Source organism: Lithobates pipiens, unplaced genomic scaffold, assembly GCF_037356315.1.
Source record: "Lithobates pipiens isolate NorthernLeopardFrog02 unplaced genomic scaffold, aLitPip1_a1.2 Scaffold_3, whole genome shotgun sequence".
NCBI classification, from domain to species: Eukaryota; Metazoa; Chordata; class Amphibia; order Anura; family Ranidae; genus Lithobates; species Lithobates pipiens.
In genome coordinates this window covers 274065825-274084976 of record NW_027507790.1, presented here as the reverse complement: position 1 = coordinate 274084976, position 19152 = coordinate 274065825, and the positions used below count along the sequence as shown (strand labels likewise).

Sequence of the window (19152 nt, the reverse complement as noted above, 5' to 3'; positions counted from 1 at the left end):
TGTAAGTTCTGTATATAATTGTATTCTATTTCATCAAAACTCTCTCATCCAAACCTTGTCAACTCTTTTCTACCCTTAATTCCTTACTTCACCCCCCACTGCCCCAACCCACCAACTTGCTTACCGCTCAACAGATTGCCAACCATTTCAATAGCAAAATTGACACAATTCGCAAGGAGATATCCAGCATTCAACTTCCTCCCCTACCCAACACAACAGGTCCAACACCACACTCAATACTCTTCTCTTTTTGTCCAGTTACCACAGATGAAGTTAATAAACTCCTATCCACGGCCCACCTCACTACCTGCTTCCTGGACCCTGTCCCCTCACAATTACTGCTACCACCTTCCCACTCTATCCTTAACTCCCTAACCCACATCTTCAACCTCTCCCTCTCCTCCGGCACCTTTCCTTCCCTGCTCAAACATGCACTGGTTACCCCCATATTCAAAAAACCCTCACTAGACCCCACCTGTTTGAACAACTTAAGACCCATCTCCCTGCTTCCGTTTGCCTCCAAGCTCATCGAACGCCTTGTCCATGACCAAATGAGTCGCTACCTCATGGACAACAACCTTCTCGACCCCTACAGTCTGGCTTCCGCCCACAACATTCTACTGAAACTGCCCTACTAAAACTCACCAATGACCTACTAACTGCTAAAACCAACGGCCACTACTCCATACTCATACTTTTAGGCCTCTCTGCTGCCTTTGACACAGTTGACCACATGCTCCTCCTCAGCAAATTACGCTCCTTTGGCCTCTGCGATTCTGCTTTATCCTGGTTTTCTTCCTACCTATCTCAGCGCACTTTCAGTGTCACAACTCCATCTCCTCTGCTCCCCTTCCTCTTTCTGTTGGGGTACCCCAAGGTTCTGTCCTTGGGCCCCTCCTATTGTCGCTCTATACCTCTTCCCTGGGCCAGTTGATAAACTCCCATGGTTTCCAATACCACCACTATGCCGACGACACCCAGATCTATCTCTCCACTCCTCAACTCACCCCCTCAATCTCCTCACAGATCTCCAACTTACTGAATGATATATCAGTATGGATGTCACACCACTTCCTCAAACTCAATCTTTGTAAAACTGAGCTTGTTATATTTCCTCCTTCATGACCCCCCCACCATTAATATCAACAACACAACCATTGGTCTCTCCACACATGCCAGGGTCCTGGGTGTAATCCTTGACCCTGACCTCTCCTTCAGCCCCCATATCCAATCACTGGCTAATTCCTGCCGCCTTCACCTCCGCAACATCTCCAGAATTCGACCCTTCCTGACTTATGACACCACAAAGCAACTCGTTCACTCCTTGATTATTTCCCGTCTTGACTACTGCAACCCTATCCTTAATGACCTACCCTTAAGCAGGCTATCCCCACTTCAGTCTATTATGAATGCTGCTGCTAGACTAATTCACCTCACTAATTGTTCTGTGACTGCTGCCCCTCTCTGCCAATCCCTTCACTGGCTTCCCCTCCCCCACTGTATAAAATTCAAAATGCTAACCATAACATACAAGGCCATCCACAACATCACCCCATCTACATCACCAACCTCATCTGCAGATATCACCCAAATCGTCAACTCCGCTCCTCCCAGGACCTCCTGCTTTCTAGCTCCCTTTGTTATCTCCTCCCATGTTCGCCTTCAAGACTTCTCCAGAGCCTCTCCCATCCTCTGGAACTCCCTGCCCCAGTCTGTCCACTCAGTCCCTACCCTGTCCACCTTTAGGAGTTCCCTGAAAACTCATTTATTCAGGGAAGGCTATCCCACACCCACCTAACTGTCCCAGAGCCACCCCTATCAAATCATTCTCTGCAGCTATTACCTTTTGTACCACCACCCCCTCCCTTTAGAATGTAAGCTCTACGAGCCGGGCCCTCCTGTACCTTTTGTATTATACTGTAATTGTGTTGTCCCCCCTATAGATTGTAAAGTGCCACGTAAACTGTTGGCGCTATATAAATCGTGAATAATAATAATAATAATATTTTGTATGTATTGTATTGGAAAGATGCTGAATGTATCTTTTGTGTCTGTCCCCTACTGCAGTAGTTATTATTAATTTGGAACCACTAATCAATATGAGGATAGGAGTTACCTATCTATAAAAATGTCCAACTCACACTTAACATGCCTCTCAACAAGTACCTTGGGGTGTTTACTTTCCAAAAAGGGTCACTTGGGGGAATGTTTGTACCGTCCTGGCATTTTATGCCCAAAATTAAAAGCTTATGCCACACATCACCCACTAACCACTTGAAGACCAAGTCTTTTGTTGCTAGAAAACTACTTCAAACCCCCAAACATTATATACATATTTTAAAGCAGAGGCACTAGAGTATGTCTCACAGTATTTACGCAGCGGTATTTCAAATACTTTTTTTTGGAAACAATACACTTTTTTTTAAATTTTAATGCACAAAAACACAATATATTGTCCAATTGTTTTGTAAGATATAAAAGATGATCTTACTCTGAGTAAACATGACATGCTTTAACTGCCCTCACTCACGCAATGGTGACAAACTACGTACCTTTTTGAAATCCATAGGTAACGTGTCAAAAGGTTAGCACTTTAGATTAACACAGGAGGTCTGGTGCTGCAATTAATGCCCTCGATCTGGCACTTGTGGTGATACCTCACATGCATGGTGCAATCGCTGTTTACATACGACCATAAACCGATGTTTGTGTTCGCCTTTGCTATCTTGCTACTGCAAAATATGTATAGATCGGCATTACTGTGCAAATTTGTTGTGCCACATCCTATAAAGAATCTAAAAAAGAAGAAAAACCCCTGGTAGAGGACTTTGGAGGCACGTACAACAATAGAATCAGTAAAAACAATTTTATTCAATAAATTGGTATAAAAACGTATCATAATACGTAAATTATGAACAACATAACAGTATACATGGTACAATTCAGTTGACAAACTTTTCACCTATCCGGGTGTGACGGAACACTCCAATTGAGTTCTTCTGTCATATACCACTTCCTCCCAGACTGAATGTAGATATCAGATATTCCAACCGCTCCCAAGCACAAAACAAGGCGACACTTGCTTAGCTGCTCAGCATGGACTCATTTATTAGAACCAAAATGCCAAGTATTTATAATACAGTAGAAGACTAAAACCTAACCTAATTAGCATGAGCTAATTATCTAAATCAACACTCAGACTAGTTGACTGAGGGATAAGACTTTTTGGCTCCTAGCTCACTAACAATTCAATAAACATTACCATAAACACAGGGTTAATTAGCACAAACAACAATGTGTGAATACTCCTACAAGCCAGACAAGACTCATTTACACAACAGACAGGTGGCTGGAGTTGATGACATTAGCATCTAACAGTTTGTGTCCCAACAGCATGAAGCAACACACATTATATATACATATATACAGCATTGAATCTGACTAGCACAGATTATAGTGGGGTTCTCATTCCCCCTGTGCCCCTTAAAATCCAGGGCCCATAATCAGTGGTCACACCGGGATATGATTAAATGCAAAGCTTGTTTCCCTACGCATTTTGGAGCTCTTGTAATCTCCTCCATCAGGGGTAGATACAAGACATAAAGCATAATTCTAGTGAAAAATGTAAATGACAGAACATTAGGACATGGAAATGATTTGTAAATATTATAAACATTGTTTAGCATAGTACTTACATATCAACATAAGTAGTGGTATGAATGTAGCAAATTATTGGTTAAAAACGTTTAGACCGATCAATTACGGTGGGTGGCTTCCCAATATCCAAGGCTCCCATATACGATTGTTGTTACAACAAATTGAACCATAAGGTATGATTGGTGCCGAAAGCTAAGGGTGTCCAAAAAGGTCCCCATCCCCCACCCCAATAAAAACGGGGGATACTGTTGGGTGAGACCAGGGGAAACACTGAGACGAAAGGGGCACGGGGTCCTGAAGAGAAAAAGGAGAGGACACAAGATTAAGTGGGTGGGGACTTGAAGAGAGGCTGAATAGAGTAGTATGGAAATTGAAAAAACACTGAATAAAGACGACTCTTTCATGTAAAGATGTATATACCTGTAACAATGGCCTTGATAGAGTAGTAGATAGGTAAAACAGTAGAAGCCCATGAGAAGTAATGGCCACTGTGAAGAGTATTAGTATGTTTTAGAAGGCAAGTAGTAATAAAGTTACAAGCACACCTGGAGCACAAACTGTGGAGTGGGTGGAGAGGACGGGGCCCCGTTCAGACGTCACTATCTCTGACATGCGCGCTGGGGACGGGGCCGCGCTCACACCACTCGAGGGGGCGTGCCAGCACTCGGTCCTGCTCTCCTCCCTCTCCGTCAGCTGCCGCAATCAGCTGTGCACCAGCTGATTGGAGAGGGGCTCCTTTTAAGCACCAGATGTGATGTCCGCCGCTACTCCACAGCTTTTCATTGTGGGACTCCGAGCGGACAGTCTGGCAGCTTCTGTTTTTTCTGGCTTTTACATGTATTTTTCTTAGGTTTTTTTTCCTTGCTTCTCTGCACACATTGGGGCTTCTTTTGCTCCAGGTGTGCTTGTAACTTTATTACTACTTGCCTTCTAAAACATACTAATACACTTCACAGTGGCCATTACATCTTGTGGGCTTCTACTGTTTTACCTATCTACTTCTCTATCAAGGCCATTGTTACACGTATATACATCTTAACATTAAAGAGCCCATCTTTATTCAGTGTTTTTTCAATTTCCATACTACTCTATTCAGCCTCTCTTCAAGTCTCCACCCACTTAATCTTTTGTCCTCTCTTTTTTCTCTTCAGGACCTGGTGCCCCTTTCACCTCAGTGTTTCCCCTGGTCTCACCCAGTAGTATCCCCCGTTTTTATCGGGGTGGGGGACCTTTTTGGACACCCTTAGCTTTCAGCACCAATAATACCTTATGGTTCAATTTGTTGTAACAACAATCGTACATGGGAGCCTTGGATATGTGGAAGCCACCCACTGTAATTGATCAGTCTAATCGTTTTTAACCAATAATTTGCTACATTCATACCACTACCTATGTTGATATGTAAGTACTATGCTAAACAATGTTTATAATATTTACAAATCATTTCCATGTCCTATCATTTACATTCTTCAATTAGACATGTGCATTTTGTTTCGTTCCGAATCGAAATTCGGACAAATTTTCATTATTCGGACATTCAGATGCATCCAAATTACCGAATTACAATGCTAACGAATTCAAACGAAATTCGAATCAAATTTGAAAAATGACATTTTGCGACCCGAATTTGGGGCCATGTATCTCGGGGGCACTTATAGCTAGGAACCCCAAATTTGTTTGTTTCTAGCACCAAGTGACCCCAAGTTACGTGGCCCCAAAGTCGGGTCGCAAAATGTCATTCTCTTCTGCAGAAAAGTAATATAAATGTAATAAGATGTGTGTGTTGTTTTGCACTGGTCCACTGCAAGTATGAGATGTTGATGTGACAGATATATCAGGCATTCTATCCAAATTTAAAATTAATTAATTAAAAATTTTGAATTCATACTATTCGAAATTTAAATTTATGCTATGTGAAATTTGAATTTCAGAAGATGGTTGTATATTCTTTCTATTTTATTCTATTAAATTATATATTTTTTCTAATCTTTTCTATTTGAATTAGAAATCTTGGAAGATGGTTAGTTACTTACTTATATACATCTGTCACATCAACTTCTCATACTTGCAGTGTACCAGTGCAAAACAACACACACATCTTATTACATTTATATTACTTTTCTGCAGAAGAGAATTACATTTTGTGACCCGAATTTGGGGCCACATATCTCGGGGTCACTTATAGCTAGAAACACTAAATTTGGTATGCAAACACAATAGAATTAGCACTATAACATATCCAAATTCAAAGTTTCTTGCACCAAGTGACCCCGAGATACATGGCCCTAAAGTCAGGTCGCAAAATATTTTTGAATCCGGTTGAAATAGTTTTGAATGCGGTTGAAATAATTTTGAATCATGTTGAAATAATTTCGAATTTGGTTGAAATATTTTCGAATGTGACCAATTTTTCGAATTCGGCAGAAAACTAAACTAAATACGAAAACAAATTTAACTAATTTAACTAATATAACTAAACGAAATTAATTAATTAACGAATTAAAACTAAACTAAACTAAACAATTATTTTCCTTTTGCACATGTCTATCTTCAATAGAATTATGCTTTATGTATTGTATCTATAACTGAAGAAGGAGATTACAAGAGCTCTGAAACACGTAGGGTAACAAGCTCTGCAGTTAATTATATCCCGGATAGGTGATAAGTTTGTCAACTGAATTGTACCATGTATACTGTTATGTTTTTCATAACTTTTTGTTTTATAATACGTTTATACCAATTTATTGAATAACATTGTTTTTACTGATTCTATTGTTGTACGTGCCTCCAAAGTCCACTACCAGGGTTTTTTTCTGCTTTTTTACTATCTTGCTACTGCTCCCCATTTAGTCTGGGCATCCGAGGGCTCCACATGACTATCTTTTCCCTTGCATATCTGAAAATTACATGTATAGCCCGTTGCCCTCTCACAGGGCTTTTACATTTTGACCCCAGATCCGGCATGCTTGCTGGAGAGATACTGTTTGAATGCAGGACAGCCAGAAAAATTAATGAGGGACTCATCTATGCAGATTTTTTTTTTTGGTGCACATACAAGTCTGCAAATTTTTGGTTAAGGTGGTGTATGAGGGGTCAAATTTTGTGAAGGCGATAATAATCAGAGTCACCCCAAGGACATCAGAGTGTATTGTCATCGAAATGCTTAAATCGCATTATATTTTCTCGTTCAAAAGATTTATTAATTTTAGAAATAATAAATAACAACAAATACAGAATATTTGACAAAACAAAAATATTAAAATATAACATTAAAGTACAAATATTATAAAAAAAAAATAATTAAATACATATAAAAAAAAAAAAAAAAAAAAAAAAAAAAATGCAAATAAGTAAAAATAAACCCACTAAAATAAGAGAGGGGTGCTCCATCATATACAACCTATGAAGATGCATGCAAATTATAACTACAGATATCTAAGTAAAAAGGGAATAAAATACCAAGGAGGAATAATAAACATTCCAAAAAAATAAATAGAAAAAGTGTGGTTATTATATAATCTAGAGAAGACTAGAGTATACAATTATTTATATCTGAAATGTCAGGAGCTCAATAAACTAGAAAAGACAGAAATATATCAATTTTACATATTTGAGCAAAACGAAATCCTGACCTTAGGTATACTTCAATATAGATAACAAATACTGTAGTATAATTAAAGGTTTTTTGAAGAAGTATGGAAGAGAAAATGGTAAAAGGAGATGGGGACAGAAAGGAGGGGGAGAGACAATTATTTAACTCCAGGTATAAATTATAGTTTATATAGCTAAATATTATACCAGAAAGAGAGAGAGAGAAAGAAAATATATACATATATATATAAATTACCATGACAAGAGCGTTCGATTATCAAAATTATCTGACATATAGTATCTAATCCATGGTCTCCATATGTTATTGAATTTTGACAGACGATTCTTATCTAAAGCATCCATTTTGGCATGTATAAAAGATTGGTTCATTCTAGTTTTGGTTTCTGAAATATTCACAACAGATGTTTTCCAAGCATTGGCTACTGTCTGTTTTGCGGCTATCAGGAACGTGAGGAATAGTTTGAATTGGTTCTGTGTGAGGGAATCTGGTTTTAGATTAAGAAGAGCTAGCATTGGGTCTGGTGAAATAGAACAATCGAATAGTTTCGAGATAATCAGAAAGACATTTTTCCAAAATGAGTACACAATAGGACAATGCCACCAGATGTGCATATAAGTACCCTGTTCCGGACAGCCGCGAAAACAGAGGCCTGAATTATCAATTGTGAATTTGGCTAATCTGGCAGGAACCAAATACCATCTTGTAAGCACCTTATAAGATGTCTCAATTGCCAAAATGTTTGTGGAAGAAGATTTAGTATTAGACCAGATATGAGACCAAGTTTTGGGATCAATCGTGCGCTCAAGATCTTTTTCCCAAGTGGATGTATATGTAGGTATTATTGTGTTAGATTTAGTAATCAATTGAGTGTAAATTGTAGAGATACAACCCTTGGCATGAGGTTCTTTGAGGCAGATTTTTTCAAATTGGGAAATAGATTGTAGATTTTCACTAGAGTTAAGGAAAGGAGTATAAAAATTTTTAATTTGTAGGTATCTAAATAGTTCAGATTGGGGTAACCCCGAAGTATCACATAGTTCTGGGAAAGGCCGTATCGAGGACAATGTTGCCAAATCATGTAGGCAAGTAATGCCAGCTTTAGACCAGGCTTTAAAAGTTTTAGGATATATCCAGGCTGGGTAGAAGGATGGATTTTTATGGAAGGAAAGAAGTGGGTTATGCAGTGATTGTAAGCCATGTGAAGTCCTATGTTTATCCCACAAAGATAGGGAATGCCTAGTGATTGGATTTTTTAAAGTCTTGCGAACTGCAGGTTGTAACCATAGTAAATTATTGACAATAAAAGGGTCGCAGTCAATAGCCTCAATGGATACCCATATAGGGATCTCCGTTGTCGAGTGATATTTTGTTAATTGTGCCAACTGAGCTGCTTTATAATATAATGTAAAATCTGGGAATCCCAGACCACCCATACATTTAGGGAGAACTAAGGTATTCTTATGTAGTCGGGGTTTTATTTTACCCCACGTGAATTGTATCGCCTTTTGCTGAATCAATCTGAGAAAATAAGCAGGAATATGAATAGGCAGCGTTCTAAATAAATATAAGAATTTGGGAAGTATGGTCATTTTTATAATGTTAATTTTTCCAAACCATGAGATCGGTAGGGATGACCAGTTTGATAATAGACTGGTGATGTGTTTCAGTAAAGTTGGATAATTTGCTGCAAATAAATCAGAAGGATCAGGAGTGAGTTGGACACCCAAATATGGAAGACTATGAACTACCCATTTAAAGGGTAGAGAGTCTTGTAAAGTTTGTTTAACTTTTTCGTTAAGTGAGATATTAAGCGCCAGTGATTTTTGGACATTAACTTTAAGGCCTGAGATAAGCGAAAAATCCTGTAATATAATCATAAGGTTTGGGGCAGAAGTTTGTGGTGAGGATAAAAATAGCAGGATGTCATCCGCAAATAAGCATATTTTATGATGGCATCCACCTAAATCTATACCTGTGATTGTAGGTTCCATTCTTATTCTTTCTGCTAGTGGTTCAATTAGCAATGCAAATAATAATGGAGAGAGTGGACAACCTTGACGTGTCCCTCTCTGTATATTAAATTCATCTGATTTGTACCCTGCATATTTAATGTAGGCTTTGGGATTTTGATATAATGCGGAAATCCATTGTAAAAAGTGTGAACCAAAGCCCCATTTATTAAGGGTAAATTGCATGTAGGACCATGATACAGTGTCGAATGCTTTCTTAATATCTAAGGAAAGAAAGCAGGTTGGGATTCGGCGTGCCTTAGCGGCATGTGACAGAAGTGCTGCACGTCTGATATTATCGCCAGCCTGTCGGATAGGTATGAAGCCTACTTGGTCCCGATGTATGAGGCTACCAATAATCTTATTTAATCTATTGGCTAAAATTTTTGCCAGAATTTTTATGTCTAGATTTAATAAAGAAATAGGACGGTAGTTTGACCATATTGTTTCATCCGTATGTGGCTTGGGTATCATGCAAATAATTGCAGACAGTGATTCCCTTCTGAAGGAATGACCCTCCAATAGGGAATTAAAGGTATTCATCAAAACCGGTGATAGGATATTTGCATAAGTTTTGTAGTAGAGAGCAGAAAATCCATCAGGACCAGGCCTTTTGTTTAATTTCAGGTTCTTGATAACTTCAAGCACCTCTTCAATAGACACAGATTTTTCCATCATTTCCAATTGTGTTTTGGATAAAGTTGGGAGGGATATGTGAGAGAAGAAATCATTTGCTTTGGATAGATCTAGCTCATTATCGGATGAGTACAAATCTTTTAATTGTGATTTAAATTTATTTAAGATTTTCAGTGGATTATTTGTATATACATCTCTGGAGGTCTTAAGACGAATAGGTTTAGTTGAGGTATGGCAGGATTTTAGAACCTTGGCTAAAAGTGTGTTTGGTTTGTTTGCGTTCATATAGAAGTTATGTTGCGATCTTTTAATGGTTTTGTCTGCACATTCAGTAAGGAATAAATCGAATTCCAATTTGGCTTTATCTAAATCTGCTTTGGAAGAAGGATTGGGGTTTCGTTGAAATGCCATATGGCATGAATTAAAATTTGTTTCTAAGGTGCGACAAAGGGTTTTTCGTTCTCTATTGAATATATTGGCTTGTTGTAAACAAATGCCACGAATGACAGGTTTGTGTGCTTCCCATATAGTGGTCTGGGAAACATCAGGTGTAGAATTATTTAGTAGGTAATCCTTAAGTGCAAGTTCAATATTGTTTTTATATATTGGGTTTTTGATTAAGAAATCTCTCAATAGCCATGTTGAATCTTTTGCTCTTGGAACTAATGAAGACATAGAATTGAATATTGCACTGTGATCCGACCAAGGGAAGGGGATTATTTTTGAAGTTAGGATTTCTGGCACCATACCTGTGGATATAAATATATGGTCAATTCTTGAGAGCGAACGATGTGGGTGTGAGTAATGTGTAAATTGTCTCATGGTAGGATTCAATTCACGCCAGGAGTCTACCAGATTGTATTTCGTGATGAGTTTTGAGAAAGAATGTTTATCATTTCTTTGGAGCTGTGGAATTGGTGATTTATCTAGGAATGGAAAGATAGTCTGGTTGGAGTCGCCACATAGGACTACAGTACCTATTTTGTGGTAGTCAATGGTATGTAATAGATGGGAGAAAAAGGCGTTAGGCTGTTTATTAGGGGCATAATATGATACAATGGTGATTGCGGTATCCAGTAAATGACCTTTAAGGATCAAATATCGGCCTTCAGGATCTTTGATTTCTTTCAATAGTGAAAAAGGGGTGTTTCGATGAAATGCTATAAGCACACCACGTTGTTTTGTGGAGGCGGAGGCTGTAAAAACTTGTGGATAAGATTTATTAAAGAATTTGGGGGTGGATTGTGTAGTAAAATGGGTCTCTTGCAGGCATACAATATGTGTTTTTTTAGATATAAAGGTACGAAAGGCTTTAGTTCGTTTTTGCGGAATGTTGAATCCCTGAACATTCAGGGAAAGTATGTTCAATGGAGCCATATTTTTAGAGGAGATATAGATATAATAATGTATGAAAAAGGAAAATGAGAAGAAATTTTTGCCACTGGAGTGTATGAGGAAGGGGAGGAAAGAGGGTAAAAATAAAAAAATTTAAGAAATAAAATATGACAAATATATATCATAAAGATATGGTACAACAAATGTACATTCCTAACATATCCGTTAGGGGGAGAAAAAATCTCCCTCCAAGGGTACATGAGTCACAGTCGACTGTCCGCGGAAAGGACAAACAGTCGAGAGTGACAGAGGGAGCGCAAGAAACATCCCTGCGGAACACGAAGAGCCAACCAAATAAATTGTAATCTTTCAACCAATAACTTTAATTTAATTCAAGAAAGAATGTTCAAGTCAAAAGTGACATTCTGGAAATTTGGATAAAATGCCAACAATGACTACGAGTAAAAAAAAAATAAATAAAAGGCCAACCTCAAGAAAAAAAAAAAAAAAAAAAAAAAGGGGGGGGGGGAGGCATTCTAGGCATATTATATGAACTTATCATTACTGAATCTGAAAAATAGCAAAATATGTGTAAAAAAGCAATACATATTAAAACAGTTACTCATTTGAGGAGAAAAAATAAATAAATAAATAATAATAATAAAAAAAAAAAAATAAATAAAAAAAAAAAAAAAAAATTATATACATATATATATATATACATACATATACACATATACATATATATATATATATATATATATATATATATATATATACATACACATACATACATACACACATACACACACATACATACACATACATACACATAAAAATAAAATAAATACATATATATATTAAAGAAATACTCTAAGATAACAAAGGAAGTAGGTTGGATTTGTTGTTTAAAGAAGGTTAAGGATAATATCTACAGTATCCTAAACAGTTATGCTGAGATATTATTAGAATTGCAAGGGAATTGACAGAAGACAATGATGGTATTAAGTCTTTAGACCTGTCTCAAAAAAGGGAGAAAAAAAAGGATGTAATCCTGTCATATTGCATCTTTCAATCCATAGAATCAACTGGATCTAGGATAGGGGATTGAATGCGGCTTCTCTTATGAGGGCTATGATTTTCGTTAGTTCCGGCGGTAGAAGAAGAGTTCCCAGGAGATGATGATGTTTTTTGGCTTGATTCGGCATAGTCTGTTTTGGTATATAACAGACCTAGATTCTGTAGAGTAGTTTGCAATTCTTTGGCAGTGCGACAAGTGTGTTTGTGGCCTTGGTAAGTGAAACGTACCGAAAAAGGGAAGCCCCATTGATAGATTATAGTATTGCGTTGTAAAATTTGGAGAAGAGGCTTCAATGCTCGTCTTTTATTGATTGTTAGTTGAGATAGATCTGCAAATAGCTGGTAGTTGTGCCCTTGGAAAATTAAGGATTTTTTAATTCTTGCTGTATTTAGTATTAGTTCTTTAGTGCGGTAAAAATGGAATTTTACGATAATATCACGTGGCGGACCCTCCGGTTTTTTGGGAGTTAAGGCTCTGTGGACCCTGTCCATCTCAAAGCGATCTGCTGGAATAGTTGGCTGTAGTTCTTGAAAAAGGGCAAGCATAGCTGTCTGTAGGTCTGTCACAGATTCAGGTATTCCTCTAATGCGAATATTCGATCGTCTCGCACGATTTTCAAAATCTTCTAATTTATCTTGTAAAGTGGTATTTTCTTCTTTAAGGCTGTCAATTTCCGAGGAGAAATTTGATGTATGATTTTCCAAATCATCTACTCTGATTTCTAGCGCTGAAGTACGTTGACCCAAATCTCTAATCTCTTTAGTAAGGCTTGTAGTGATATGGTCTGCAGCAGATTTCAATGCATTATGAAGCAGTTCTTCTATTTGTTGTAATGTTACAGGAGGTGACATTTCATTTTGTGAAGGAATATCCAGTAATTTTATTTCAGAAGTGACAATTTCTGAGGGGGAATTAGAGAGTCTGTGTGCCTTTAATGAAGCTACCTCACTATACAATGGAGTAAGAGGAGCTGGCTGCATTGTAGCTTTAAGGTGAGCTGTCTTAGAGGAGGATGGTTTTAACGGCGCTCTGCTGTGTCCCTGAGGTGGCACTAGTTTTCCGTTTTTTGGCTTCATATAAAAGCTACAAGCCCCCAAAATGTCTCAAACGAGACCTAAGATATATCAGCAAACTTTATCTGATGTTTAAATGCGGAGGAGAATGTTACCTCCGCTGTTATCAGGCTCTGAAGTCCCGCTGGAATCGGAGATCTAAGCCGACATTACCGCTCGGCTCAGCTCCGCGCATGCGCCCTCGCATTATATTTTCATATATATGTCCAGCCATGGCAGCAGAAAAAATGGGCATATAGAAAATTGGGACTGTGCACCAATATGACGGCAACTTATTCTTTTTAGTAATGCCCATGTTAGGTCCAAAAGGTTTTAAATTTGGAAGCCATAATAGGTTTTCATTCAAATTGTCTGGCAAAGAACACATTTGGTTTGGAGGTGATAAATTGCTTGGCATATAAATTGCTTTGATCCATAATTGATTTAGATCTTCAGTGAAAAACAGCGCAAGAAAATCAAGGTGAGTTAAATTTTCTGTTTCCACCTGAATTCTGGGTTGGGCAGTGGGGAAAGTACAGGTGCTGCAGAATCTGTGGGCTGCCAATCAGGATTTGCAAGCACCTCAGGAAGGACTCTATAAGCTCTAAGTCACATCAGCTAATGCGCTTCAAGGTTTCAATCTTCTTTAGAGCCTTGTTTGGATGTCTCTTAGTGTTGACGGGGAACTTTTCAGTCAGGATCAGTGCTTTTTCTTTTAAGTGCTGCTGTATATAGAAAACCTAGAACTAGCATTGATACTTTATATGAGGTGCTATAAAATATATACATACACCTCCATCCTCGATATATTGAAAAAGAGAAAAAAATAAATAAAAAATGGTGGGACTTTATATGAAGCATATCACTAGATTAGATGAGCCAATCAGTTGACACATTGTTCCATTTATTTATACAAGTCATACATAAATAAAGTAGTACGTTGTAGATTAATAGACAATTCTACTAATAAATCTCAATCAATAGATCATGATAATACATAATTGATTCAACCGAACACATGGTAATCCCATAATAGACTATTAACTATGAATTAGTAATTATAAATTAGTAAAAACTGAGTACTACATAGTGTAGCATAGTTAGTTCAGTATAATATGCATAATACTCGACCTAAGTATGTAGACCAAAATTGTAATAGTAACAGCATATAGGCATCAATGGTGGATTGGTTCATTAAATAAAATATAATAAAATATAGGTAATAAACACAAATACTGTGACAATGCATCATAGGAAAGTTCTACACGTTTCGTGGTTATATACCACTCATCAGGAGCAGATGCAAAAAGAATATAGCTTCCTTGTTCAACAAAGAAGCTATATACAGCGGCACTAAATGTAGAAGGCACTGATCCTGACTGAAAAGTGCTTTGTCAACATTAAGAGACATCCAAACAAGGCTCTGAAGAAGAGGGAAACCTCGAAACACTTTAACCAATGTGACTACAAGTGTTGTGGATTTTCGCATATGGATTTAAGCGGATGAATTTATGATAATGCTATGACACAAGTACTGGTTTGCAAGTATATTCACTTCCATTTTTATTAAATAAAACATGTATTGAGGATAATGCGCTAGGCCTATGCACCCTCTGTGTTATTCTATACATGCTGTTCTCTGATTCACCAGAATTGATCAGCACGTCCAGGCCAAAAATCATTGGCCTGGACTTGATGACAGATCAGTTCCGGATTGAATAAAAGCACCGCCAAGCGTCCAATGACACCATTAGATGGAAACCCAAATTTTCCTCCGGGCATGACCAATTGTCCAGCTTTTCTTGGTACTGCACCCCATGCTAGAAGGGCAGGCACATTCTTCAAAAAGGGGGAGTTGATCCCCTTCACCTTCATCCCAGCTCAATTTCCAGATTGGGACATACCGTTCTTTCAGTTCCTTCAAATCCGACATTTCCTAATCAAGACATCCACACCACAACAATAGAGCAGGGATTTTACTCCTTTTGAGACTATGTGTACTAGCAAAGAACCTATTAAGCATGTCATTTCGCAACTATACACCATATTATCTCCCGCGCCTTCTAAGTCAGACAACCCATGTATACAGCAATGGGAAAAGGACTGACACAGGAGGAATGGGATAATATATGTCTCAATATACATAAGGGTTCACTAAATGTATCGGTACAAGAAAATGGTTACAAACTGTACTCGCGTTGGTACAGAACCCCAGATCGTCTACACAAATACTATCCACATGTCCCTCCCACTTGTTGGAGGTGTGAGAGAGCCAAGGGAACTCTCATGCACATTTGGTGGGAATGCAATCGAATCCAGCCGTTTTGGGAGGAGGTCTGCCGTCTCATTTCCAGAATCACGACATACGCACCAGAGTTTGCCCCAGCTCAATTTTTACTTCATCACACATCTTTATCCCAATGACAATATAGGAAATCCCTTATGCACCATTTAATTAACGCAGCAAAACTATGCATCCCCATTCGTTGGAAATCAACCACCCCTCCTAGCATTGCGGATTGGCTACAGAGGGTAACCAGAATAGCTGAAATGGAAGCTATCATTCACCAAGCCAAGGAAACCTCACACAAGTTCCAGACAACCTGGGCTTGTTGGCTGCAGTTTCAACAAACAGATGTATACAAAACCCTATCACATGCCTTATAGCTTGACCTGGGGGATGACCTCCTACTCAACCTACATAGTTAATCCGAGATACGCAGGTCGTATCTCTCTCCCTCATTAAACTCTTACTCCCTAACATTACCCTGACTCTTTCTCTTATACCTTCCCATCTAGTACAATATTTGGAAGAACTAGTGAATCACCTTCATATTGATCACCAATCTCCAATGGAGTAGACTCCAATTTTTCAGATAACACTTTATAGCTAAACACTGGGCTGACATATTACACTAATTATGGGATGTGGTGATCATATACTTCCAATGCAATTTATGGATCCCAACCCCTCTCACAGTTAGATCCCAGTGGGGGTGAGAGGGATGGGGATGGAATCCCATACTCCCGAGCTCTCCATTAACAGCCCCAAAGAGGTATTGGTTTATTCCCCGCTGAGATAGATACCATAAGGCACCTTTATAGATTAAGTTTTATTTACACTTGTTAGAGGTCTCAGGGTAAAGACTGTGACCAAAACAAGGGGCCACGGGGCCCCTTGGATTGTTGTTATAGGATTGTTGTTATAGGACCCTTGTTATCTGATCCCACACTATATTTCTGTACCTAACCGAACGTGCAGGTATTCAAAGCTATCTCACCAAAGACATATACATGCTTCAAAGTATGCTATCTACCCAGATACACGCAACAAACACGAAAATTAAGCACAAACGATATTGGTAATGCAAAATATATATACTTTTGGCTACCTGTTTTGTCTCGTATGTATCATATTCAAACTAAAATGGATAGACTTTCGATCCATCACCTGCTAGACATCTTTTTACAATTGTTGGTATCTTGTTGTCTTTACCTTATTGTACTATGCATCTAGTGGCTGCGCCCGCAATTATATGTTTCTGTTCTGCTTTTTTTTTAATCTCAATAAAATACATTTCGTAAAAAAAAAAAAAGCACCGCCAAGCTGGCGGGCGCGCAAGCCCCCTTCCTTGGATTGCAGATCATGTATCTAGTATGTGATCCACCACAGCAGAGCCTCTTTGCCGCCATACGAGTAAGTGATGCGGTCGGCAAGCGGTTGCATTTATAACATATTTATATTATAGTTTTTATTTATTATATTTTCTCATACATATTTGATGGAAATTCTGTTGCTAGCTGTAATGCAACACAAGACAATTTGTTTTTTCAGAAGCTCTGACCCCGATGCTCATTGTGTTTGTATTGTACTTCCTGCAGACAGTGAAAACTGCATGAAATGTCCTGATGATGAATGGCCAAATGAGAAGAAGGATCGGTGTGTTCCAAAATTTGTGCAATTTCTCTCCTACACTGATGATCCCATTGTTGCAGTATTTTCAGCTGTCTCCATCCTCTGTTGTCTTCTGACTGGTTTCATATTGGGGATATTTATACATTACGAGGACACCCCCATTGTTAAAGCTAATAACCGGAACCTGAGCTATCTTCTCCTGGTCTCCATCATGCTGAGCTTCCTCTGTGTCTTCTTGTTCCTCGGCCATCCAGTAGATGTGACCTGCATGCTGCGTGTGACCTCTTTTGGTGTCATCTTCTCAGTTGCCATCTCTTCTCTACTTGCCAAAAGTATCATGGTGTGTATTGCTTTTAAAGCCACCAAACCTGGGAGTCCCTGGAGAAAATGGATGGGAGCCAAACTGCCCAATGTTATCATTTGTGTCTTCTCACTGGTTCAAGTCATAATCTGTGTCACTTGGTTGTCTATTTCTCCCCCCTTCCAGGATCAGGACACTCACTCTTATCAGGGGAAGATCATCATTCAGTGTAATGAGGGTTCAGTTATCGGCTTCTACTCTGTCCTGGGATATATGGGGCTTCTGGCAGCTGTGAGTTTCATTGTCGCTTTTTTAGCCAGGACATTACCGGACAATTTTAATGAGGCCAAGTACATCACCTTCAGCATGCTGGTGTTCTGCAGTGTCTGGATTGCCATGATCCCGGCCTATCTGAGCACCAGAGGGAAATACATGGTGGCTGTGGAGGTTTTTGCAATAATAACCTCAAGTAGTGGACTTCTGGGCTGTATATTTTTCCCAAAATGTTGCATAATTCTGTTCAAACCGGACCTGAATACAAAATTAATTATCCACTAATATATGTGGAGCAAACACTGGGTTACCAATAGTTACCATACCATTATACTATTTTTATTATCTCTATTATTGTTATTTTTCATATTTTGTTAGTGTATTGAGAATGAACACTTACATTTGTTACTTACCTCTTCTTTAATTTTTGCTCTGGACACCACTGGTATCAGACACTTTGGGTTTGTTGGAAATCTTGTCTCATGATGGGTGTAGTGGTTCCTCCCACCAGCCATTACATCACAACAGAACAATGTAGTCACTTAGTAAGAAGGAACAACAGTGGCCAGAGGGGAACAAAGTATCCAAAACACTTTAAACTGATATAAGTGACACCTATCACTCTTCAAGAGAGGGAAGATTTACTCAACACCTTCCAGAAAAATACATATTACACATGTAATTTTATAAGCTGATTGTAATGTCATTATTTTAGTGTCAGGGTCACTTTAATTATATTGTATGTAGATGATTTTGTCTAAATTAATAAACACATTTTGTTGGTGTATTCAAAATTCATTTTTAATATTAGTTAAAGTTGATGACTAGGGATGAGCCGAATGCCCCCAGGTTCAAAGCAGAACATGCGAACATGCAAAAAATTTGGACGAACATGCGAACACCATTAAAGTCTATGGGACACGAACATGGAAAATCAAAAGTGCTAATTTTAAAGGCTTATTTGCAAGTTATTGCCATACCAAGTATATGTGGGGACCCAGGTACTACCCCAGGGGACATGTATCAATGCAAAAAAAAAGTTTTAAAAATTGACTTTTTTTTAGGAGCAGTGATTTTAAGAATGCTTTAAGTGGAATAAAAATGAAATATTCCTTTAAATATCGTGCCTGGGTGGTGTCTATAGTCTCCCTGTAAAGTAGTAGTAGTAGTATCTTCCCCATGTTCATAACAGTACCACAGCAAAATTGCATTTCTAAAGGAAAAATGTAATTTAAAACTGCTCGCGGCTGTAATGTATTGTCGGATTCTGGCAATATAC

General features: G+C 38.3%; 1 protein-coding gene across 1 annotated transcript in view; it reads left to right on the top strand.

Annotated features, from left to right (window-relative positions):
- Positions 1-18861, top strand: part of LOC143941159 (vomeronasal type-2 receptor 26-like) — a 142636-nt gene extending 123775 nt beyond the window's left edge. Inside the window, exon 6 of the mRNA XM_077463185.1 lies at positions 17266-18861. Within this exon, the coding sequence (XP_077319311.1) occupies positions 17266-18158 (893 nt within the window). The 3' untranslated portion in view covers positions 18159-18861. The remainder of the gene's footprint in view (positions 1-17265) is intronic.
- The last annotated feature ends 291 nt before the right edge of the window (positions 18862-19152 follow it).